Source organism: Ochotona curzoniae, unplaced genomic scaffold (assembly GCF_017591425.1).
Source record: "Ochotona curzoniae isolate NIBS_2020 unplaced genomic scaffold, NIBS_Ocur_1.0 contig_1071, whole genome shotgun sequence".
NCBI classification, from domain to species: domain Eukaryota; kingdom Metazoa; phylum Chordata; class Mammalia; order Lagomorpha; family Ochotonidae; genus Ochotona; species Ochotona curzoniae.
The window spans coordinates 6,513,857-6,540,862 of NW_024464939.1; the positions used below are offsets into that span (position 1 = coordinate 6,513,857).

The window sequence follows — 27,006 nt, forward strand, 5'->3', positions numbered from 1 at the left end:
TGTAGCAACTGCAATAAACAAAATCACATTGTAGAGCTGTGGGTGACAGAGCATAGAAACCTGCCCCAAGGAGAAGAATCTGATAACCAGAAGTACAATGACCAAGAGCAAAAGAAAAGACAAAGGCACAATGAATGCTACTGAAGACTGCCCTGCAAAGGAGCAAAAGCTTTTCCCAGACTGAGAGTTAACTGAGGAAGACATTGAGAAAGTGGGGGATACATAATTCAAAACACTTGTTATAAAGCTTCTTACCAATAATGAAAAGCACATAAAGCAGTTCAAGGAATTTAAGGAATATGTCACACAGGAAATGAATCTAATGAAAGCTGATATATCAGAAATAAAGAATACAGTGGAGCAAATTAAAAGTACAATAAAGAGTTTCCAAAATAGAATGAATGAAGCAGAGAAAAGAATCTTAGAATTGGAAGATATTTCCTGTCATCAGGGGGAAGACAAACAAAAAGCTGGAAGCAGAGCTGGGTCAAGCTAAAAAAAGTATTCAAGGATTGAAAGACACTATTAAAAGGCCAAATATAAGTGTTTCAGTATCTCAAAAGGAGCTGAAAGCGAAGCTGGAATTAAAGGTGTATTCAATGAAATAATAAGGGAATTTTCCCTTAATCTGGAGAAAGAATTGAGAAACAACATCCAGGAGGGACACAGAACCCCCCCAACAAGGTTGACCAAAAGTGATCTTTAACACAACATACTCCCTTCTGACGAATATAAGAAGATCCTTAAATGTGCATGTGAAAAGAGTCAACTAACATAAAGGAATGCCAATTAAACTCACAGGAGACCTCTCACAGGAAACTCTACAGGTCAGAAGAGAATGCAGTGACATATTCCAGAGTCTAGAAGCAAAAAATCATCAGCCCAGGATAATGTATCCAGCAAAGTTCTCCTTTTTCTTTGAAAATGAAATAAATTTCTTCCACACTAAAGTTAAAAGAATATGCATCTCTTCCAAACCTATCCTATAAATGATACTTAAAGATGTTCTCTTGACAGACAAGAGGAATAGCACCCACCAAAAACAAGGCAAATACGAACAACATCCCAATAAAACAACAAAAGGCTAAATCAATTAACAACTCATTGTTAAAATTACAGGACCAAATTACCACCCATTGATATAAACTTTGAATGTTAACAGCTTAAACTCATCAATCAAACATCATAGATAAGTAGCTTGGATTAATAAAAACTAAACTCATCTCTTTGTTGCCTACAGAACACATATCTCACCAATAAAGATCAGTGGAAACTATATCTCATGGATTTTGATTTTTTTAATTTAGTCTCATCTCTTCAAAACACTTTCTCGTTAAATTCTTCAAAGACTCATAGATCATACAGAAACATTTTCTTCAAGAAGGTTCTTGATTTTCTTCAGTGAGATACAATGCAGTATGCATCTCTACTTCAAGTTAAAACATGGATTTCTAATGAAACTGTTAAATATATCTTGACAATAGGATACTGGACTCTTTGCCGTTATCCGTACACATATTGATGGATATATGACTTTTTATGAATAACTATACTATAGCAATAATACAGGGGAACTCAGTGGTGGTGGGCAGGGAACTTGAGGATGGGATAAGGAAAATCCCACGGCCTAAGAAACTGCACCATAAAATAATAATAATATAAAAAAAGGAATCAAAAAAATGGATGAGCCCTAAAAAAAAAAGATAACAGTAAAATGGTCTTTTAAGACGTTTGAAATGTAGGACTTCTGTAGTGGCTCGAAGGACTAATCTGCCACCTAACATCACTGGCATCCCAATATGGTCTCTGGTTCTAGTCCCAGCTGCTTCACTTATGTTCCAGCTACCTGCTTGTGAATAGAAAAGCAATAAAAAAGGCTTTGGATTCCTGCAGCCATGTGGGTGACCTAGAAGCTTCTGGCTTGTTCCTATGTGGAAGTTTGTGTTCCTAAGTTCCTATGTGGAAGTTTGTTCCTAAGTTCAGCTTGTTCCTATGTGGACATTTGTGGAATGAACCAGTAGATAGAGGATCTCTCTCTCCTGTGTTGGTCTCACTTTCTGTAAATCTACTTCTCAAATAAAAGTAAATAAATGTAAAATATGTGTGACCTGTGATTTCCATTACATCAAAAATGTGTAAGTAGCCAAAATGACAAAATACAATTAATGTTATACATCATTAAACTGGTAAAATAGGCAAAAGGTTTCAGAGGACTAGGTAGGAGAAAATGATGAGCCAATGCGTTTATTGTTGTTGCTTCCATGTGTACAGCATGTTTACTTGCATGAATAATAATATGAGGATCCTCTATTATTTTACAACTGTATCATTTCTATGTCTCTTCATTCTGAGGCATAAAATTAACCCTAGAGGGCCAATATGGTGGAATATCAGGTCAATCCCCCACCTGCAGTACTGGAATCACTCCCCAGATGGCTACAAAGGCTGCAGCCGGGCAGATCTGAAGCCAGGAACCAGGACCTTTGTCTGGTTCTCCCATGTGCGTGCAGCTTTCTGACTCTGTTATTCCACTTCTGGTCCAGCTCTCTGATAATACCCTGGGAAAATAGCAGAGGATGACACATGTCCTAGGGCCCTTGCACCCACATTGGAGACCTGGAAGAAGTTTCCAGCTCCTGGTTCCTGGCCTCAGATCGGCTCACCTCCAGCTGTTGTGGCTATCTGGGAAGTGAACCAGAGATCAAAAACCCCTATCTGTCTCCCTTTCTCTTTCTGTAAAATCTTTCCAATAATAACTAAATAAATAAATCTTTCAAGGAGAAAACTTATGTTCCTTTTCAACTACTTCTGTATCAAATCACTATAATCCCAAAAGCTTCAAGCAATTCAAATGTGTGGGTAAGTCTTTATATACTTACAGAAAACTCATATAGGAAAACTATGCATGGAACCTTATACACGATAATGCCAAGGTACAGAAATGCTAGAATAAAGTTGCCTTTATTGCTGCTATAGAATTATGGTACATCAACAAGATAAAGCTTTGCAGAAACTGGCTGGGTTAAACACTATGATAACCTGGAGGATCGCCACAGCTAAGTTTTGTTCTCTGATCTTGAAAATATCGTCACTTCACCCTATAAACAGTGTGAAGCAATCTGTCTTCTCTGTTCTCTCAGGATTGGGTAGTAACAAAAAAATAGGGTGAACTGAATTCAAAACCCCATAACATAAAAGCAGGACCCAGCCTCTTGTTAGTTGAAGGTTTTCTTATATGCCTTTATCAAAAGGAATTCACTGACTTAAGGGAGTGTCCCAACAAGCCTTATAAAACACAGATCACCTGACTCAAGTAAATCTGCTTCTCCAATAAATAACAAGCTTGATGGCCAGGTTGTCTTGGAGTTTGTGTCAGGCAGTTCTAGGTCTGAGGAAAATGGTAATTCTAGGCTGGGAGCGTGTAACTGTGACCTTCATGTAACCTTCAGATAAACTGAAATCTACCTGGCCATCATAAATTTTCTGATGAGCATGGCAATCAAAACAAAGTCATGAGCTCCATCGACCAATCATGAACTTAGACATATGCTAATCACACAACTCTTACCCAAATTTCAACCTACAGCAACCTTCACCCCTTAACTCTTCAGGGAGCCCTGGAATTGAACAATAGCTGCCTGGCTGCTTGCTATGTGCTTTGAAATAAACACCTACTTTCTCCCCAGACACTGACTGGTGATTGACTTTCTGTAACTTGAATGGCAGGTTCTATAGCAATGGCTCCAACCAATTTGGTTGGATTTTGGCAACATAATTATACTCTTCTGAGAGCTTTTGTTTTGAGAAAGCAGACCAGGTAATTCTGGTCAAATTTTCAATGAAATTTGCCACTTTGAATTTGTATTCCTCTCCTCTGATTGTTAAGTTTATTTATTTATTTATTTTTTTCCAAAAAGGCTCTTCTTAGACCAATGAGTCTTTCTCTCTTGGAGCTCTCTGGTGACTAACGTGACAGAAGATCTCTGACAAATCTTGTTTAGCTTTATATCAAAATAAACTTTTTTTCCATGAAGACTTTAAAGTCTTCTAGTATTATTTCACAGTTCTGAAAAATCAGAATTTTGAAAAGTGTTTAAGTGGGCTAAAATCTAGTTTTCAACAGAACTGCATTTCTTCAGAAGGGCCTGTTTTGGTTTTTTTTTTTAATTTGTTTGTTTGTTTGGTTTGGTTTGGTTTTGGTTTTTGGGTTTTTTTGCTGTTGTTTTCAGCCTGCTCAAGGCTCTGACCTTTACATGGCCTTTCTATCATCAAAGCTAGCAAATGGCCAGAATAGCCTTCCCCACATTTCCTCACTGACTCTCATGTTCCTGCTTCCTGCTTTCACTAATAAGGACATTCAAGATTACAGCTGGTCTGGGATAACCCAGGAACAAGATAAGCTGATTAAATTGCCTTAATTCTGACCAGAGAGCTTAGCACACCCATGGTTTCCAGGGATTAAGATGTGGGCATTACCAGGAACCATTATTCTGACTGGGGCCAACCTCATAAGTCCCCACTAAAACCCAAAGAAACAACTAGAAGAGAGGAATTTAAATGTTCCTAACAAAGAAATTATTAATGTTAAGAAAAAGAAAATGCTAAATAATACCCTAATTTGATCATTTTACATTATACACTTGTATTAAATTCTCATATTCTATCCCATGAACAGCTTTTATTATTTGTGTCAAGTAAAAAACATGAAAAATATTTACACACTGCCTATAGAAAATAACCACAGAGTATCATTCATATGTAAATACCTATATAACCACTAAATCTAACCAGTCAAAATCAAAGCAAACAGGAATATATATAGTGGCTGAATGTTTTAAAAACACTTTTGCATTTGAATCACCCCCATTCTTTAATACCTCCTTTACAATTCAAGCTCAATGACTTGGCAGATTGAAAGATCTACCCCCATTGGCCTTCTGGAGGCCATTGTTTCATCAGCGCTGGGAAAAATAGTTAACTTGCTGGAGTTAGCACAAAGACATAATTATTAAGCAAGCAGCACACGTCTCCAAAGAGAAGTCACATAGAACATCAAGCAGGAGCCTCTAAAGAGAAAACTGGGAGCTCTACTGCTTTCCATTATGCTCTATTCAGTTCTGAGATCTAAATTGCTGCTGATTTTTTTTTATCTTTTAATCACTTCACAGAAGTTAAGTGTCCCGGGGAGACACTACAGAGGGCAGCACATAGCTCATCCCATTGATTCTAAATTAATTTGATCTTTTAGCTTCCAGTTACTGAGCTTCCTGAGCAGCTAAAGAAAAATGTCATCCTGAGTCACTTTTTTCTTTTTCATAAATAAAATCTGACAGTAGACCCTGAGTTTTGGCAAAAGTGCATTTAATACATATATCCATTAAATAGAAATATAAAATTTTGATCACTTATAAGATACTTTTTAAATAGTAACAGCATAAAAGTAACATATATAAGAATTAATTTATTTTAACATAGTAACTTTGTCTAATGTGATTCAAAGCACAACTTTTCCCGTTCAAAGGCTGTCAACTTCTGCTAAGGTATCATTTTCCTCAAAAACTATAATCATCAACTTTGAAAAAGCAATCTGAAAATATAATGCTCCCTATAAGCTAAAAGAATGTACAGGTTAGCCCCCTCAAATTATACCAAGATCAACTCAATAAAATAATAGAATCGCTTCATTGAAGTTTAAAATAGTCATAAATATTACCTGTAAAATCTAAATTTTTAAATCTTCTCTAACATTGTGACCATTACATATCATTAATCATTAAGAATAGATCTGTATATTTATGGCTATAATAATCAAAGAAATAGCTTTAATTAAGCCTGTTTACATAAAATAAGAAATTACTCGAAATTGGATATAAGTCAATATACTTTGGGATGGATATTTCGCATAGTGGTAAAGATTTCAATCAGAAAATCCACATCCCATAGGATAATATCCAGGTTTGAGTCCCACCTCTATTTCAGATTCCAGATTCTTGCTAATCATATACAGGAGTCTATAGGTGAACTCAAGTATTCACAGCCCAGTCACCCACATGGAAAACTAAAATTACATGATTGATTCCTGACTCTGGCCTGGCCCAGAGGATGAATCTTAATATGGATGATCTCTGCCCCTCTTTCTTTCCCGTTTTGTTCCTCTGACATTCAAATGAGTAAAAGAAATAAATAGTAATAATTGTTTACAAACTTTTTGAATCTCTAAGAGTTCCTAAAAACTCATTTTACAAAGAAATCTTTGAGGTCTAGAGAACTGAAATAGCTTCAAATTGGCAACCTAGGATTTACATGTCTAGTCTTCCCTCGCTACTATATCCTCATTAAAGTTCCTGTCTCAATGACCCAACCAGCTTCAAGCACCTCTCATCCCTGAAAAGAACAATCGAAGAATGAATCCTAGCAGGGCCTACTTACTTGGTATACTGCGAAGCGGTGGAGGAGGTACATTGTTAATAGCTATCATGTGAGACAAAATAGATGCCGGAAGAGTAGACATCGGCATCTTGATGGTTTAAAGGAGGCTGATCAGAGGCTGCTCAGCGGGAAATGATCCCTCTACTTCTTGAAGCATCATAAAGCAGAACCCTCAGGGTTCTTTCTGATAGGTCAATGCCCACGGAATGGCCTTCCTCAGAATTCTGATACCATGTTGATGCAGCATTTCCATGAGCTAGACACAGACCAAAAATTTATCCTAGTCCAGTGTAACTTAAGATGGGATGTGGTGTGAATTGTAGGAAATAGTCGGAATAAAGAAGGATATTGTAACCCACAAGGCAGATAAAACAGAGTCATGGCACTCACCTCTCTCCAAATGTCTTTTACAACGTATTCATAATCATTTTTTAAATCCAACAACACTAGCACTATTACATGATTTGTCTTCCATTAAGTAGGAATATTAAGTTGATAGTCAACACCTAGACATTCCTCACAATGTGATCACCTCTTAGCCACTTAACTTACAAAATTATCTTGGGTAAGTCACATAATATCTGTCTTGGTGTCCATACTCTTCTGTGTACAACTGGTGCAATAGCAACGCCTCACATACACCTTTTGAAAATTAAGGAAGATAATGTAAATCATGATCCTTGCATAGTGCCTAGGTACTATAATCATTCAATCAACATTTTTATTAGTAATATTAATGCTGTTTTTAATAATGAAGCAGCCCTGGGAAAATTCAAATTGATCTCTTTTTAAAACATTGACATGAGTTCTGTCCATTCCGGCCACAGAGTCAGTAATAATATTCACAGAAGTTCACTGTTCTTGACATAATTTAGGGATTTACTTTGTGTGCCAAGAAACAGTAATAATAATAAAACTTATCATATTAATGTTCTATATAATATTAGCATTTAGAATTAAACATTGTTTTAATTAAAATGAATACATTATATACAGTTTTTCATAAATTGTTAGGGCAGGAGTATACCCTGCCTCCCACTTCAAAGTCCTAAGTTCAATTCTATATAAATAAAAAGTTATCAGATATAAAAATTATTGTGTATAGTTACATTTACCAATTGCCAATCAGTCCTTTGAAAGAATAATGCATAAATTCTATGTGCACATATCTATAAAGGTATAGTTTAAAATAATATCTAAATTAATCAAAGCTTATATAATCTGCATATATTCTTTTACTGATAAATCAAGTACAATATTTACTTATTTACTAGTTTATTTATAAACAAATGAAAATAAATGGAAATGAAATTAAGTTTGTTTATTTCAAGTTACTTCAAGTCTGCTAAAACAAAATGAAAACAGTGCACCAATACTGTCATTATTCTTCTGCCTTTAACAAATGCCTTGCTTTGCTTATTATAAACTACTATGAAGAATAGGTTTTATGTTCTTTAAAGAGATAAGCTTTATTTTCCATACCCAGTTGACAACTGTTTTTCCACATATTTGAATATACACCTATCTTCCTATATAAATGGTAATTACCTAAGGTTTAAGAATCTTTATTTTTGACTTATTGTTAGTCTTTTAAGATTTATTTTATTTTTAAGTCAGATCTACAGAGAGAAGGAGAGATAGAGAATGAGCCTTTCCATCCACTGGTTCATTCCCCAGGTGGCCGCAACAACTGGAATTGAGTCAATCTTTAGCCATGAGTCAGGAGTCTTTTCTGGGTCTACCACATGGGTGAAGGGTCCCAAGGCTTTGGGACATCCTCTACTGTCTTCCAACACCATAAGCAGGGAACTGTATGGGAAGTAGAACAGCTAGGACATGAACCAGTGGCTACATGGAATCCTGGAGGTGGCAAGGCAAGGATTTAGTCACTAAGCTATCACGCAGGGTCCTTATGTTAGCCTTTTAACATAGGTATACCTGTGTTAAACTATATTCATGTGTAACATTCACATTTGCAATATGTATGTATATACACTTGAAATATTTACACTGAACTTTAGTTCCCTCAAAATGGTCTTCTATTTGAATTAGTTGTTTATTCAGCTGAAGGAGGGCATCAAGTTTCTCAACAAATGTACCTACTCACATTTGTATATCATGGCTCTAGAGTTAAGACAGTTCTTCCACAGCTTCACTAATTGCTGCACCTGTGAATTAAGCCCTATTTTGAGTGTTCCATTCTGGCATAATATATTTTTAACACTTCTTATTAGTCAAATTAAAGTAAATTTCCATGATTTCATTGGGAATATCAAAAGCTGTACCAGATCAATTCCCCTGCTGGTTCAGAGAATCACAAGCACAACCTATGCTCTATTCTAGCAGTTGATGGATGCATCCTAACCAAATTTCCAATGTTTCCTATTTCTCTTCAGTAACAAAGAAGAGGGCAAGAACAATTGAGAGCACCAATAATTGTTTACAGAATAGCTTGTAAACACTAAAAATAGGCTTTAAAGAAACATGTCACAGAAGGTATCTTGGAATCCTAGAGTGATATAATTCTATAAAACTATCTCCTAGCAGAATCAAAAGCATGATGTAAGGTAAACTGATGCCACAGGGGGGACTGCAGGAGCAGACACACACATGGGAAATTTGGGGCTTTTAGTTTACCGAAGTACTCAACACAGAAGTGTGGGTTTGAAAAATGGAGCACAGAGTGGTGGCTGAAGCAGGGAGACACCTGGGGACAGACAGGCAGGGACCATGGTAGATGACGGTACAAGGAGATGGATGAGTACATTGTAAAATGGAGGAGGGCTACAGTGCCAGGGTGGATCAGCACCTGCCCAAGTGTGAGAAGCTGGTCGAGGAAGACTCCAAAAGAAGTCACTGAAACTCTTCTCTGGACAGACAGACCGTTTCAGTTCAATGGATGCAACACAATTACACCAGTGAAGATGCACTACGAAGCTGAAGAATGAAATTTACTTAATTAAAAGACCATGCTGTTGTCAAACAGGAAGAGTCAGTTTAAAAGATTGGTGCAAAAATTGCTCAACAGTGCTGTGCTCACATTGAGGGAATAACAGACCCCCCTCCACACACACACTCCAATTTCAATTAATTAATACTCTCAAAATGATGACAGAAAGAAAAGTCTTATGTTGATACTGAATATGCTTGATTGACTGAAACCCAGAAAAAACAAATAAAATAAAAATTGTGATGGGAAAGATGCATCTTCCATTTCGCAGGAATTACAGGTGAAAACTTGTGGGTCAAAAGAAATGAAGTGGTGAGTAGAATTTATTTTGAGCAATTAAGCCTTTGTCTAGCTGTAAAGGGTTCTATTCAGATACAAATCAAACAATTAGCACCCAATTTATCAATACAGAGAAAATAGAATTGAAATAATATGACTTAATGATTATCTGGATCAAAACAAGAGCCCATACTTGTCTACTTGTATGACTTAAAGAGCCACCGATCATGCACACAATATACAAATAGAAAGTGAAAAGTGGCAACAGGCCCTGAAAGATGATGTTCTCTTTTCTATCCTGGTCTCTTTTGGCAATGAATTATAAAATATGATTTACTAAATAACCGGTAACAAGAAGATAAAAGAAATTCCCAAGCACAAGATGGTCTCTAAAGGTTTTTGTCTGTTTGTCTGTTTGTGTTTTACTATGAGGGAGGTAATTAATGGAGTTTTTGAGGACTGTGGAATGAAATTAAGGTAAGTGTCCCTGAAGAGTCTTGCACCATGTCTTATTCCACAGAGGAAGGGGGAACATGGTGGAATGACTTTGGGAACAGAGTACAGAATGCTGTCTGAGTACTCTATCCTGATAACAATGAAAAGGATGGCACAACTTCTGATCTGCCTATTGATGAATCAGTAGGCTTTCTCTCAAATCTGTTAGCAAGGCCATCTTTGCTAAAATAGACAGATGGGTAGAATTATCAAGTTCCAGAGAACCACGAACTCAAATAATTAATTGACTGGCTCAGACACAGAATTCATTAATGGCTTCATAACTAAACACCTTGTAGCCAAAGAGTATTTGATATGTAATCCACAAAAAGAACCTGACTGCTTTAAGAGTTAAAATTATAAGTCGTTTAAAAAGATTCTGTTGTCCTGATGTATATGCTGTTTATTTCCATATTTTAATTCCTTTGTCCAAATTTTTAGATAACAAATTTATTTAAAGCCCTCTTAAGTCCCCAATTCCCTCATTGCACTATAAATTTTTGAGTTTTCAATTGGTGAAAAACTGATACGCTTCTGTTGAATGAGCATATGAAAATGGTGTTATAACTTATCCAAATACATTTTTAAGACAAATAGAGACTCTAACCTATCAAGTCTTTTCATTCAACTAACAACTTTGCACTAATAATAAAAGCAGCATATGCACATTTACTTTTTATAGTTGTCTCAGTTTCTAAACATTTTGTGTGGTGATGATTTTACAAGTGTTTCAAAAGTAAATTCTGTTGTAAGGGTATAATCTTTTAGTAGAATTGAAAGTCAAGAACTTAGAAAAGGGAGTAGGCAGGATGATACAATACTGAGAAATAGTCTAGGAGACATGTCATCATGAAGAGTTTGGTATAGCCAAGTAAAAGGAATGATATTTTTTAAAAAGTGAAGATTTATGAGGATAGGAGTTTGGATGAAAGAATAGAAATCATTTTAGGAACTTTAGGAAGCATAAAGATGTATTCGTCATTGTAAAATGTTACATTTTAACTATATTGAAGTTTCGGGGAGAGTGCAAGAACAACTTGGTTGCTTTCAGATTACACAGAGAAGCTACACCTTCATATATTTCAAGAAAGTATTTTCATGGTACAAACATTTTCATGGTACAACCATCCAAGGAGAAATGACTTGATAACCTAAGCTCATGAAATTTTAAAAAGAAAACATAATTATGACTTCTATAAAAGGCTATATGAAACAGAAAGTTTTTATGTTTAATTTTTTTAATGTGGCAGACATATCAAATTTCACATATTTAAGGTTATTTTGATACAAAACATGTGATGTTTTGATACAAAGTATGTGTCATGCAGTGTCCAGAGAAAATGACTGTCAGCTGCAACTGGCCCTGTGTTTGTCATGTTACAGTGCCATTTAAACCATCTGCAATCTTCTCCCTGTTCGAATGCGTAGCCCAGTGAAAAAGGGTGTGTTCTTAGCAGATGAGAGAAACTTTGAACTTGTGAAGGCCCCCAGTGTTCTGAATTTGACTCCTGTAGCGATCAAAGCACTGTTAGCTATTAAAGATCTCTGCACTGAGTAGCCAGATGCACTACACATTGACGACAGATGTAAAAAGCATCTTCCAACTGAAATTTTCACAATTGTCTGTTTCATCAGGACCATACATCAGCAACACCATGTTACATGTAGTAACTATAAGGTTTAAACTTCCAAGTGTGAATTTAGGTGATTATTTAAAGAAGAAATTAATTAAATTTGTGAGGGAGCAATACTGTAAAACTACCAATACACTAATGACCAGAATAGGCATGTGTCCTTTAAAGAGATGGAATTATGATTATGTGATGGATCTACTAACAGTTTCATACCATGCATCCTGGAAAACTGAATAATGACAAAAATGTATAACTAGGGTAGATATGGAAGAGTATGCATGGAAAAATAGCTCTCAGAAAACACCCTGGAAATGCTTCTGCCAGCAAGAGCTAATGACAAAAACACAGGTGTCAGGGTAAACGAGCTCCTGGTTACTGAGGGTTTGGAAGATGACAGGGAGTCTGTTTTCAGTGTGAAGAGCAAGGGCAACAGTGCAGACTCGCAGTACGAAGACTCCATTTGGAGACTATTAAACTTGACATGAATTGTGAAATAGAAGAATCTGCTTCATTTGTTAATGTTATGACATAGGTAATCAACAACAAATTTAATATAGAATTGAAGATGTTAGAAAGCCATTGCTTTGCATCAGATTCTTTCTAATGCACAATAGCAATGACTATTTCAAGGTTTTCTTTTTATACACTGAAGCATTTAACTAACAATTACATCTTGTTGGTTTCTTCTGGTTCTACAGTGCTTGGCCGGCTGCACCCTACCCTGGCCTCAGCATGTATCTATGTGGTTGTCACATTTTTTTCCCCACAAGTTGGCATTTGGTGGTTGCTTTTGATTTGTGGGTTGAGTTCCTTGGAGAGCAAGACCCAGAATGCAGCTCTCTGACTTGAAGGTCAATAATGTCCATGGGACTGCCATTTGTCCTTTCCACTTGCACAGTCACACATTCCAATTAGAAAGAGGTCCCCAAAAGTACTTTTCTAAACTAAACGTTAGTGATTCTATTCCACCACTTTCAGTGTTTTAGGTTGACTAAACTCTGTAACAGCTTACTTCACTATCTGGGCTCAACTTGCTGTGCCATAGTTTGAAGGTAAATAACAGACTGATGGAATTATAACTTGTTATGTAGGACTATACTATACTATTTTAAATAAGATGGGGAAAATCGGTCTGGGGGTGGAAATTTTGTGGGGAGAGGATCCCAGACATAAAAGTATCATAAAATTTAAAATAAAAAGAGTTACTTTAAGAAAAAAAAAAAGAAAAGTTAATGTAAAGATAACCTGGATTTATCACTCTGTGTTCTCAGAGCCAACATGACTCAAGACATGTAGAAGGACCCCCCAATTCATTTAGGTATTAATTCAGCATTCTTTTCAGTAAGTCACTTCTTACCACTTCCAATATTATTAGATGGCACTCGATTTAAATCAAACCGGGCTCGGTTTGTGGTGCAGTGAGTTGGGTTACTGCTTGGGATACCTGCATCCCACATGGGAGCTTTAGAGGACCAGTTGCTCTGCTTAGGATTTGCTCCCTACAGCAGAGGATGGCTCATGGGCTTGGCCTCTGCCTCCCATTTGGGAGACGTTAATGGAGTTCTGACTCTGGATTTTGGTCTGTCTCAGTATTGGCTATTTTGTAGGTGTCTAGGAAGTGGATCAATTCATGAAGGAGCTTTGTCTATTGATCTCTTTCTGATCCTCCCTTTCAAATAAATAAAAATAACTAAATTATTAAGAGTTAATTTGTCTAAAAGACTGGCCTTACCTAGATTAGAGAATATGAGTGAAAACCAAAAGGAATTTTGAAACAACTGCCTAGAGCCTTAATATCCAATGAAGCCATGATTGGGGACTAGTGAGACAATAAATCATAAAGGAAAACAACATGACCCTGAATACATAAAGGAGGAAGATAGTTACATTGCTTTCCTTTGGAGGTAACTAGTGAATGAAAAGTATAAAGTAATTTCTGTTCTTTTATTTATGATAGAGGGACATACAGGAATGGGTATTTCTTTGATTTGTTGATTTACTCCCCAAATGTCTGTCATGCCAGGGACTGAGCCAGACCAAAATCAGGACCCTGGGTCTCCCATGTGGTTGGTAGGGTACCAAGTACTGAGCCATCAATGCCATCTCCCAGAAGAGAATTGTTAGGGAGCAGGAAGCAGGAGAAAGGAGAGTTGGCCAAGTCCTTCAATAAGAGATGTGAGCATCCCAAGACATATCTTAATTATCACACCACATACCTAGGCACAACTGATGTTCTGAACATGTTGAGCACATACTTTAAGAAAATACATCAGTACATTTAGATACACGTGCAGGGTTAAGGAAAACTCAGATATAGAAACAGGACTGAAGAAGGGAGAATTATTTTCTGCTTCTTGATAGTTTTATCTAATGGATAGTTAAACCTGTGATTGTGAAGGGAAATGAAAGCATTCTCGTGTTAAAACTGAAAAAAAGGAAAGAAAAAAGGAGGAGAAGGGTAGTTGGAGAAAGCAGGCACGAGAGAGGGCACAGTGGGAAGTACCACTAAGCCTCCACATTGGTATGGCAATATATGAGAAATTTTTCCCCTTGATATAAAAATTTTTTTAAGTACAATGAAATTTTTTTAAAAAGCAGTGTAAGATAAGAGGAGATCATCTGAGAACCCATGAAGAGGTGGTAGCTTTGGGTCCTGTGAAATCATACAGTACTGATGAACAGAAAGAGCGTGGATATGTAACAGGTTCATGGTACCCATAAGGGACCTGACCTTTGCATTGGCCTCTGGGAACTGACATCTGTCATACCTGGTAAGAGCACCTATATTTATGCATGGAACTAACCTGAGAATATCTGAGGATGGGGCCAGCCATGAGATTTAGGGTTGGGGTTAGAAGGTATTAGTCCACCTACCAACTGAGATCTAAAAGACAGTCCTCCACCCCTGCTTCTTGGAGCCCCAGCAAAATCTTCAAAGGCTCAGGCTCAGACCCATTTCTCTGAATGGTAATACTCCCTGCACTCTGTCACCCATTGGAACCAAGCAGGATGTCATTCCTACTCCAGGAGCAGAGGACATCAGAAGCTAATGGTGTGGATCCTTCCTGGACTTGGACCTGAGTCCCTTGGGTGATTTTAGCCAGTATCCTTTCCCTGCAATAAATCATAGTAGCATGCCTTAAAAAATCATTTAGGGTAGTGATGGCGAAAGTCCGAGGGCAGGGAAACAGGGAAGGAGAAAAGGGAATGGCTAATGTGTGATGGAGGCTGCAGAGAACTGTGTTACAGGATTAGACAGATTCTGCATTGCATGTGAGGGTAGATGCACCTGCACTAATCAACATAGACACAAATATACAATGATCATAGCAGTGATAATGCATCACCATACATTGAGTATCCTTTTTGCAAAATATTGATTTAAATACTATATACATATTAACCGCTCACAACCCTATGAAGCAGGTAAAACTTATTAGCCCTATTTCATAGGTGAGAAAATTGAGACATAGAGACACAACTAACATGAGAAGACAATAAAGGTCAGAGGAAGTTTTACATTACCTATTGCAAAAAGACCAGAAGATGGCATGCCCTGAAAAGAGATTCCTGGGAACCCATGAAACAATGAGTGAATTAGGAAATTGCAAAGCAATCATATCTGCTTATCTCTCTTTTATCAAAAAAATCATATTGAATCTCAACAGCTATTTTACCTCTTTTTTAGAAAGTATTTATAAATTTCAGTTTCTCATTTATAATTATGACCGTCATTTTAATATAAAAATCACCATAAACATGAAAACAGAAAATATTATATTTCTCAGAAGTGATAATATCAGCAAAACTCATAAAATATTTTTCTTAAATGTCTCTTTTTTAAATGGTTCTTAGTATTCTCAACCAAGAAGGTCAAAATAATCCTTTATGCTACCCTTTTTACAACAATTATAAATATTCAACAGGAGAGGCAGAGTGTATTAATACCAGAGGTCGGCTGTTTAAAATGATCAAGATGACCTGTAGATGATTGTAAATGAAAAACATCTCAAATGAACTCAACTGTTCAGGGGAATAATTAAACATTATAACAACTATGTACTCTGCAAAGCTACTGAGATCAGAAACCCTTGTCAGGATTGACAGCATTAGCAATTCCCATGCTGGCTTTCAGATAAAATTAAGTGAAATACATTAGACATATCACAAAATTGTAAAGTATCTTCCCTTACTGACTTTTAAAATCTTTCCCTTTGTAAGCACGCACAGATGGTGTCTCCTCATTGAGACTGCTGCTTTTCCACATGAAAAAACGAGCTAAAAAATGTTTGCAATAAGTCATATGACCTACATATGACCTACTTAGAACTAAGATCCTAGAGTCTACCAAAGTAGCCTCAACATCACCATGAGAAAAAGTTAATTGATAGCATTTCAGTTTCAATTTCTGTTCTCACGAGTAATACACAAATGACCAACTAACATCTGTGTACTGTATTCCAAATGCCAAACCAAAGTACTCCCATGAAACATCGCTTACCAAATTGCATCCTCATAAAAGTCTGTAAGGCAAAATCTGACATTATTCCTATTTCATAAACAAAATCTTAATGATACAAGAATAATATAAACAAAGTCTTTATAATGTAAAAACAGTTCCCAACTTCTCCAACCAGTTAAATGTAGCTGTATGGAACTGTATCATAAAATGATAATAATAATAATAAAATGTAAAAAAAAATCACACTTGAATGGACTCTTCAACCTGTTGCATGCAAAGGAAAACATATATAACAATCATATTATCAGACTATTTTAATATTAATGTCTACAATAAGCTAAGTCCGTGTTTATCATGTAAGTTTTCTTGCAAAAAGGCTAACCTGATTGTTCTTTTATGTCATGAAGGCTTGCATGCCTCAGATTCACAATCTGTTTTCTCTCTTAACATTTCTCCAGACATGTAACATTGAATTCATAACATTTTGCTCTGCAGGTGCGCAAATTACATTTAAATTTAAAAATATAATATCTACTTTATACCCAGATGTACATGAGACATGTTTTCCTGACCTAAGAGGAAAAAGACATTTGTATATCTTTTCATGTCATTTCTTCCTCTCATGTATTTTGTTCAATTCCACTTACATGCCTTCAAATATTCACTGGACTGTAATCAGAACTGCTTGGAGAAGCATCGTGGAAGGATCTCACTGTTGTGCATGGAACTGATTTCTTCCTCAGTCCCAGCTATTCCTTGGACATATTTGGTTTGTACCTTGTGAAAGTAAGTGGCCAGCGAAATAATATACAGTTGGAGAAACATTTACCTCGTCTAGGAATAGAAAGAATCCTTTACTTTTTGTTTAGGAAAAACTCCTGAGACCGTGTTTACTTAATATAACAACTCAGTTTTCTACCTGTGCAGCAGCCAGACTTGGACTCACTGTCTGAAAGTCATACAATGAATTAGTCAGGAGTAGTGATGATAGCTCACATCACAATTCCTATTTCTGGCCAGGCTGTCTCCTGATTGGTGGCTCCGCCTTACTTGTTCTGTGCAGTAGTATTTCCCCTTTCACCCAGTCACTTCCACTTCTTGTCAGTTTACAATGTAAGTGACATTTATGAAGACACGACTCAGGACATAAACGAGCCACTTAACTTCTTGATTTTTTCCTCCAATGTAAGGCCACTGTCATTTAGATTTGACATTTTAGAGACCCGAACTTCAATGCACTGTACAGGCAAGGTTGTGCTTAGTTCTGTTTATTTTGTTTTGTTTTTCTACATGGTTCAAGGTAAAACATTATTCTTCATTTATTCTATTATTGTAGTCATCACACAATCATTCTACAAATCACTAATTTGTAACACAGTGTACACTAGCTACAGGGGTGTCGAGTAGCAACTTCTGAAATGTCCAGTAATATTATAAGTCTCTGTACTACTTTGGTAGAAGATGTTAGTTAGGTAACTACCCATTGTTGCATATTTTATTTTTCCAGAAAACTGCTAGTCTTGTTTGTTCAGAAAGAGCCTTTTACTAGTCATACTTTTCATGGTGAGTTCTTCTGCTTCTACATTTAAAACTATAGTACATGTTAGACAGTCTTTAAGCAAAAATATGCACGTGTTTCTGCATTTGCACACAATGGATTGCATACTGGTGGCCAGAGATTTCTACCTGAGGAGTTTTATTAATCATTATTTTCTTGTGTAAAACCTGCAGCAAAACTGATTCAGAGGCAGATAACTGACCTTGTCAAAGCAAAGCTCTAACTTTCTTAGGTCAAATATAAGAAAGGAACAACCAAGCAGAAAAAAAAAATCTGGCTAAAATACAACTTTGGGTCACAATAATTCTGATGCTTTATCTACTTTCTGTTAAATGTCAAATCGTTCATCAAAATTGGGTATATTTCTTAAAAAAAGAAAAAAGTCCTACCTGTTTTTCAGATGTAAACTGCTACTTCCTCTATCAACTGCATCAGCCAGGGTTTGATCAGAGCACAAGAGATATATGGAATAAGGGATTTATTGTTGGGATTTGAGCTTACCCAAGTGGCACAGCACAAATCTACTTCATCAACTCATTACTGACCTTCCAACTTATCCAGTTTCAACTCTGCCTCTAAACAAACTCTCTAGACATACTAAAAGAAATTACAAAATTGCAATCCCAGATACATTCAAGACAACCTAGCAATAATACAGTTTGCAGTAGTATTTGTACACAAGGCCCATTATCATGTTCCATATTCTCTGTAAAAGAGTCGCAAAAAAAGTATTTTAAAAGGATTAAGCCATCAGAAATTAAGAAGATAGGCAATATAATCAAATGTGATAGAATTTTGTGCATATCTTAAAGCACATGGAATATTGATAAAAAAAAAACAACCTGTTACAGATTGGACTCTGTTCTCCAAGAGAGATTCGTTTAGTCCTCACCTGCTAGTACTTCAGAGTTTGTAAACAGAACCTTTATGAAGCTAATCATAACTTGATCAAACTTAATTTCTTATGAAGGGTGAATTTGAACACAAAGATATTAACAGAGGGAGGAGCGTGTAAAGACAAACAGGGAGAAATATGCCACTGAAGTGATGTATACCAAGGATTTACAGTAAACCTGTAAAGTAGAATACAGACGAGGCATCCTCGGCGGGTCCTGGGAGAGAGCCCGCCCTGCTGAAACTGATTCCACTTGGAGTAGCCAACCTTGTGAAGCAAAGTTTCGTTTTGTTGCTTACATTGCTACAGCTGCCCTAAGAAACCACATACTCATGCATCACTTTGCAGCTTACTTAATACCATTGCCTTATTTTAGTTATTTTTAATGTATTCTATGTCCTATGCCTGGTTAACTTTAATATTACACTGGAAATGTAATGGTTACCCATCCGTTATCTTGTAAATTCCTCTGGTTGGACTTAGGTGTATGAGACAAACACCTTCCAATCTTACCTTCTATTTACTTTTTCCTGTCCTCTCCTCTTCTTTCTTTTCCTTCTTTGTCTGTCTCCCTCTCCCTCTCCATCTCTTCCCCCTTCTCCTTTTCTCTCTCTCTTGCTCTTGCCCTGTGTGTGTGTGTGTGTGTGTGTGTGTGTGGTGGTTTTTCCTAATTGACTCCATCCTCTATTCGGACCCTTTCATATGTAGCTCAATACTGATCTATCCCTTTCCTGAGCTCTCTTTGTTCCTCCCCTTAACAACCTGCTACAGTGGGTTTATCTACTAATTCTGAGCACCACTGCTTCCTGCTGGCCCGCACCTACCTCACCTATAGAGCAGAAAGCAGTATTGTAATGAAACAGGAAGACCCCAACACAAGTTTTGTTCTAAATATTTAAACTTAAATTTGAAATATCATAACTTTTTCTAGTTTCTTATCATCTCATTTTTATTTTTGTATTAATTTTTTTATTTAATTGAAAATTTTGAGACAAGAGACACACAAAAAAAATGTTCAGTGTACTGGTTCATTCCTCAAATGCCTGTAATTGCTAAAGCTGGATCAAGTCAAAACTAGGAGTTGGCCCCTCAGTCCTAGTCTCCAAAGGCTGCAAAAACCCAACTGCCTGAGATCTCATTCCACAGCCCTAAGGGTGGCTTAGCATAGCTCTACCAAAAATAGAACCAAGACTCAAAATGTGGCACTCCCATAGCGGATGCAAGAGTCTAAAAAGGCATTTTGAGCACTGCACCACACACTTATCCCATTCACTATCTTAAATGGAAACCTTAATGAAATACCCCTTGGAGTTACTCATAGAATTTTAGGGGAATGTAGATTCAGGATTATCCTTAACAATATCAGTTCTTCTACAGTACCACAACAACAATACATTAGGAAGATATTGGTTGTGTAATAAGGTTAAATTTCATTAAATGAATGAATTCTGTAATTTGGTAGCATTGTTTCTGATTTTAGCAATTTTGTTGTATACAATGTATAAGTAAGTATGTGTGTATAAATATTTATTTATATTTATTCATATATGTGTGCATGATAATCATTTACTCAGAATGCTGATTGACTTTTTGATCACTGAAATTGCCTATATCTCAAAAAACAGAATTCTAATATATTTCATTCTATTTAATAGAAACTGTCTTTTCAAAGCATTAATATTGTATCTAAATAGTTCATTTATTTTTCTAAAATTCTTCAAGTAATATCTCAAAAATGTTCCCTGAAGAATGGGAGGAAACATCTGCAAAATATACAACTGAAAAAGGGTTAATATCTGGAAGCTATGAAGAATTCTAGAAACTCAACAAAAACAGAACTATCCAATTAATAAATTTGAAAAGGACATGAACAGGCATTTTTCAAAGGATAAAATTCAAATGGCCAACTAACATATGAGAAAAGGCTCAGGATCAATTGGGAAATGCAAAGAAAACTACCATGAGGTCCATCTCACTCTAGTCAGAATGTCTATCACAGAGAGATCAGGAAACAAGGAATCCTGGAAAAGATGTGGTAGGGAAGGTACCCTAACTCATTTTTGTGGGAATGTAAACTAGTACAATCATTATGAAAGACAGTATTGTGACTGGCTTAAAAAAGGTGCTATGTATACACTATGGAAAACTACTTAGCAAGATTATTGGGGGAAAAAAAAGGTATTTTCCACCTGTGGTGCTGGCATCCTGTAGCGGCACTGGCTCCTATCCAGGCTGGTCCACTTCCTTTCCAGCTGCCTGCTAACAGCACTAGGGCACCTATATCCATGAGAGGCCTGGAAGACACTCCGGGCTCCCTGCTTCAGAACAGCTCAGCTCTCTCTGGCTGTTGCAGCCATAGGGTGAGTAACCAGCAAATGAAAGATCACTTTGTCTCACTTTCTCTCTGAAAATTTGCCTGTCAAACAAAAATAAATAAATCTTTTTAAAAAGCCAATCTCAAAAATACAAACATCACATATTTTCCTTGACCTGTGGTAATATACAGAATGTATATATATATTTTTAAAAACACTTTATGTGAGTGAGATTTGTAATAGGCTTTGTCTATATGCTTAAGGAACTGTGAAGTTTTTTACTTGTTATTTGTTGAATTATTTACCTGATGGAGTATTGATCCTGTGATTGTGAAGGGAAAGGAAAGTATGTCCTAGTTAAAATTGTAAAACTTTAAAATATATATATGGGAGAGGAACAAATATGGGAATGGAGGCTGCAGGGAGGGTGGAATGAAAAGTATTGCTACGCCCCTAAACCTTTATTTTGAAATATATGACATTTGCTCACATTACATAAAAAAATAACATGAAAATTAAAAAATTAAACATATGTTTTAAGACCCAAATGTGGAAAGTCACATATATTTTTTTAAGTTTTAAAAGCAAGTGCCATTGGAGAAATATAAAAATTCTTAAGAAAAAAAAAAAGCTGCAGTCTTGCCTTGACTAAACATTGAAAACCGTCAGGCTGAACAGTTGACTGATGATGACCCGTGCGGGGATGTCTTTTCTTACTCTGTTTTCAAAGGCATCAAAGTCATTTTGTGGTCTCCTGGTAAACTGTCAAGCCCGCCTGGAGTTGCTGTTAAGTTTATATCAAATATCTGTCTATTTGTGAAAACTTGAAAAAACAAAAACTGCCAACAAACTTAGCCGTTTGAATTTGAGTTCTCATCAAAGAGAAGTCATTGGATGTTATTTTTTTCCTTCTTAAGAGCATTTCCCTTTTAGTGAGATGCCTGAAGTACATTCAGTACAATAACAGCAAATTTTAGAGCGTGTTTAAAATGTCAGAACAGATATTTGAAGCAGCTTAGATTCCAACTAATATACAATTTAAAGTTAAAAGATATTATTTCATAAAACTTAATGGTGTTAGAATTACTACTTATGGGCCATCTCATTTAAATAGAAATTGTAATGCTCTTCAGAATTCTAATATTTTAAGAATAAAGAAATATCTAGCAAAAACTTAACAGCAAACAGAAACTGTCTAGAGAGAAAAATTGCTAAAACAAGTCATTTTTTTCCATTCTTCAGCCAAATCCAGGGAGCACTGATGCCTGGGAGTCCTAAAATGAGGAGAATATTCAGTGTGAAGTGGTTGGGTGTTTGGCACAGTGGAGAAGGTGGCACCTGAGACACCCGCATTAGGTATGGGAATACCAGTAGGTGAGTTTCAGTTCCTCTCTTCATTCTGGCAGCCTGTGCAACCTGAGCGTCAGCTGCTGGATGGCTCATGTGGATAGATTTCTAGCATCTATTCATGCAGCCAGCTTCCAGCTTGAACTGGCCCAGCCACAGCTATTGACAGTATCTGGAGAGTGAATTGACAAATGGAAGACCTCTCTGCTTCTCAATTAAAAACGAAGAAGTAAAAATTTGAAAAGGCAAAAGTTTTACTGGAACTCCCTCTCATTGAATGAGATATACCAGGAACCAAGGAACATGTAATGGGGTTCACAAGAAAATAGGAATCAGAGAATAGGCCTTTACAATAACAAATCAAAGTAACCAAAGATGAATTATTAAGCAGCAATGGGACCAGCAGTAACAGGACTTATTATAACTTAGTCATAACTAGGCTAAACACCTACATACCATCTCAACTAAGGCATGTTCGTACAGTGACATGATTTTTGATTCTTCATCCTTTATAATGCTATATTTTATTACTGTGGGAAGACATTAAAATACATCAGAGAATTATAGCTTTAATTACCTCTGAGTGTTATTTGTACCCATTGCATTTTTAAATTTAGTTATTTGGGGGGGGCAGATTTACAGAGAGAAGGAGAGACAGAGAGAAAGATCCCTTCTATCTGCTGGTCCACTCCATCCCCAAGTGACCACAATAGCCAGAGCTGAGCTGACCTGAAGTGAGGTTCCAGGACCTTCTTCCAGGGCTCTCAAGTGGATTGCAGGGTCACAAAACTTCGGTCCATCCTCAACTGTTTTCCCAAGCCATAACAAGAGAGCTGTATGGGAAGTGCAGCAGCCATAACAAGAACCAGGGTCCATATGAGATCCTGGCACATACAAAGCAAAGATTTTAGTCACTGATGCATTGTGCCAGGCCCTGCACACATCACTTTTAATACGTGGACTGAGGTGGACATTTGCCCTAGCATTTAGGACGTACTTGAGCTTGTGTCTCATAGCCAAGTGCTTGAGCTTGCTGCCTCTAGCTCCTAACTCCTTCATCCTGCAGACCCTGGAAGGAAAGCAATAGCTTAAGTAACTGGGTCTTTACCACACACAGGGCAGAATTAAATTGGCTTCCCTCATCCAGATTCATATTCAACCATAATATGCATTTGGGGCATGAAGCACTCCCACCTGTCTCACAAGTTAGTAATTTTTGAATTAAAATAATAAAGTTTTTTCTTATTGATTTTTGGCTCATGGGTCACACAATATCAACATCTACTTTAAGAAGGTTTTCTTTTTATTTTCCATTTCTTCAACAACACATTGATCATTCAGTAGCATGTTATTTAACTTCATATGATTGTAAATGTTCTATTTTTTCTTCCCCTTGTTTATTTTGCTTTATGATCAGCATTCTTAAGTGATTTTTTTCAAAGTATATAATGCTCACACATCATAGAGGACAATATCTGGATAAAACAAAATAGATTCAGCAGGTTCACTAACTACAAATGTAGCAATATGTGATGTTAATGGAGGAAATGCAGTGAGAGGTGTGCGGAACTCTTTCTATTACTACCTGAAAATGTTTTGCAAATTTCAAGTTATTCTCAGAATGATGGACTTATGAATGTTTTTGAAGAACTATACTATGCAATTATATAGGGGAAATCAATGCAGGAATGAGATTTGGGAAAGGGGACAAAGAAAATCCCAGAAGCCTATAGAATTGTAACATAAAATTAGAAATAAATAGATAAATTTTTAAAAATTAAAGCTATTCTGAAATAAAAGTTTTCAAAGAAAGTAAGAATACTTTGTATATATACACACAGCATAACATTAAATCTCTTCTAAAGGTTTAATCCAGAAGTGAACCAAGATACATGGAAAATGTGATTACCATGCAAGCTTATTGAAAGAACACTTTTAGGGCCCGGCGCGGTGGCGCAAGTGGTTAAGTCCTCGCCTTGCACGCCCGGGATCCCATATGGGCGCCGGTTCTAATCCCGGCAGCCCTGCTTCCCTTCCAGCTCCCTGCCTGTGGCCCGGGAAAACAGTCGAGGACGGCCCAAAGCTTTGGGACCCTGCACCCGCGTGGGAGACCCGGAAGAGGCTCCTGGCTTCGGATCGGCATAGTATCGGCCCGTTGCGCTCACTTGGGGAGTGAATCATCGGACGGAAGACCTTCCTCTCTGTCTCTCCTCTCTGTATATCCGCCTTTCCAATGAAAAAAAATAATAAAAATAAATCTTTAAAAAAAATAAAAAAAAAAAAAGAAAGAACACTTTTATTTCAACTCTAACTGCAGGAAGTAAGGGACACTATTTTTCCTATTCTCTCCTTAAGGTAATTCAAACAGTTCACTGTGGTTCTTACCAAGTGTGGCAAAGTGCAATGTTTTAGTTCTTTCTGTGCTACTGAAACAATATCATAGGCTGGGTAATTTATAATAAATATAAATGTATAGGTTCACTGTACTAGAGGTTGAAAATCCAAGATTGTGGGACTGGTAATGGAAGACCTTCCTGGTACATCATCGCACAGTGGGAGACAAAGGGAGGGCAGCCTTATCTGCTGTTTTGAAAAGGAACCTAGGCCCAGCACAATAGTGTAGTGGTTAAGGTCCTCACCTTGCACACCCAGGATCCCACATGGGCGCCGGTTCTAATCCCAGTGGCCCTGCTTCCCATCCAGCTCCCTGCTTTTGGCCTGGGAAAGCAATCCAGGATAGCCCAAAGTTTTGGGACCTTTTACCCGTGTGGAGACCCGGAAGAAACTCCTGGCTCCTGGCTTTGGATTGGCTCATGTCCAGCCGTTGCCACCACTTGGGGAGTGAATCATCGGAGAGATTTTCCTCTCTGTCTTGCCCTTCTCTCTGTATATCTGACTTTGCAATAAACATAAATAAGTCTTAACAAAAAAAGAAAAGGAACTTATTCTGCTCTCAACAGCATTAATCCACTTACTCCACTCTGATGGCCTAATTGCTTTTCATTACATCCCAACTTCCAACATTGCCACATAGGTAAGTTTCCATCATATACCTTTTTGGAGGACACATTCAAACACAGTAGCAATGCCCCTTCCAGTTTCAACTGCTTAGACTGAAATGCTTGAGTTTGAGTTTAACACACAAATCAGATGTTCTCAAATACTCTAATGCTACCCAATGCCAAATTCACTGAGTTAGAGCATCCTTGTGACATGAAGAGTTAATTCAACTATTTCAGGCATTCCATTCTCAGAAACTGTAAAACAAGGGGAGATAGAACAAACATTTTTGAAATGTTATACATTTATAAATGTTTTAAAGTATCAGATTTCTTCTTTCCAATATCCTAAGGAAAAATAACTGGTGGTCCCAAAGACAACATCCAGGTTTCATGATTCCATAGAAAAGTCTCAAAGCTCAAAAAGGTTGTTACACTCGTTTGTATGTTTGTTACAACCAAGAAGGAAAGCCTTGTGGCAGAAAAGCAAGGAAGCTCACAAGTATCCTCGTTCAGTGAAGTTGTACAGATTCATTCATTCTTCCAGCAACAATTATGACAATTTCTGCTCATGTTGCCCATCATGGAAGCTCACGCAGGTCTTGGTGCTCAAGATGTCTATATAGGGCCAGTAATACAAAGGTGTGGTTGTGGTACATGTAGGACTGACATTACCTCTCACTCTCTACTGTCCTTAAGGGCAAATTTATATGATTTGCATAAATTACTTAATCAAAATGGTATCTTATGGATCTAGGCCTCAGGCACACAAAATTATTCATTCCAAGCAGAATATTTCAAAGACTCAGATTTCCCAAAAGCTAACTGAAAATCAGTCTTCAACAGAAGCCTTCCCACAACATTACACAAGAGTTCCTTTGCATTTTGACCTGCCTGCTAAGTTAACCCTTTTCTATACAGTGTCTGTCTTTATTTCTCATTTCCTTAAAAGAATATGATTTTCTCAATTAAGGCTCATTCTCTGTTTTGCCTCTTAAAAAAAAGAAAATTCACTTAACATACTAAACTTCTGAAAATCAATGAATCAGTAGTAATCTCCATAGAAAAATTGGCAGGAAGATTATTGTCTTACAAAACTCATCTCTTTGAATGTAGTAATAGTTTTAACTGGTAAGATAAGTAGAGATCACATTTTCTATCCCTCCTTGCAGTTAACTGTGCCGAGGAGACTAAGTACCACTTACAGGGGAATTCATTTCCCCAGGCCTCATTGCCTCTTTATGGTATGAATGAAGATGGTTCAGAAACTCAACCTCAACCATTAGGCTGAAATTCAGAATCACCCTAGTTTGAGATGAGTACTGAAGTGAAACAAAAAAATGTGTTTCTGGGGAGTCTTGGGGAAAAGATCTGTCTAACTTTCTTGGCCACTGACACTGTTAGAAGTGCAAAATGAACTTCCAGATCCCATTCCCACCAGTAACACATATGGTTTCTATGTACCATATACATGCATGTCAATGGTAAAATAGCCTTATACAGAGCATCGGGCACTGATTGGATAAATGGAACCCCACAATATGAATGAAATCAGCACCCTAAAAACCAAAGATAACAGAAATCTTTTAAACAGTTAATACACATTTTAAGGACACACAGACAAATATAAAATGTATTTGTTA

At 36.8% G+C, this 27,006-nt stretch overlaps 1 protein-coding gene across 1 annotated transcript in view; it reads right to left on the reverse strand.

Annotated features, from left to right (window-relative positions):
• The window catches only part of CNBD1 (cyclic nucleotide binding domain containing 1), a 363,708-nt gene extending 357,114 nt beyond the window's left edge, over nucleotides 1-6,594 (reverse strand). The window contains exon 1 of the mRNA XM_040992868.1: nucleotides 6,430-6,594. Coding sequence (XP_040848802.1) covers nucleotides 6,430-6,517 — 88 coding nt within the window. The 5' untranslated portion in view covers nucleotides 6,518-6,594. The remainder of the gene's footprint in view (nucleotides 1-6,429) is intronic.
• Nucleotides 6,595-27,006: the final 20,412 nt, after the last annotated feature.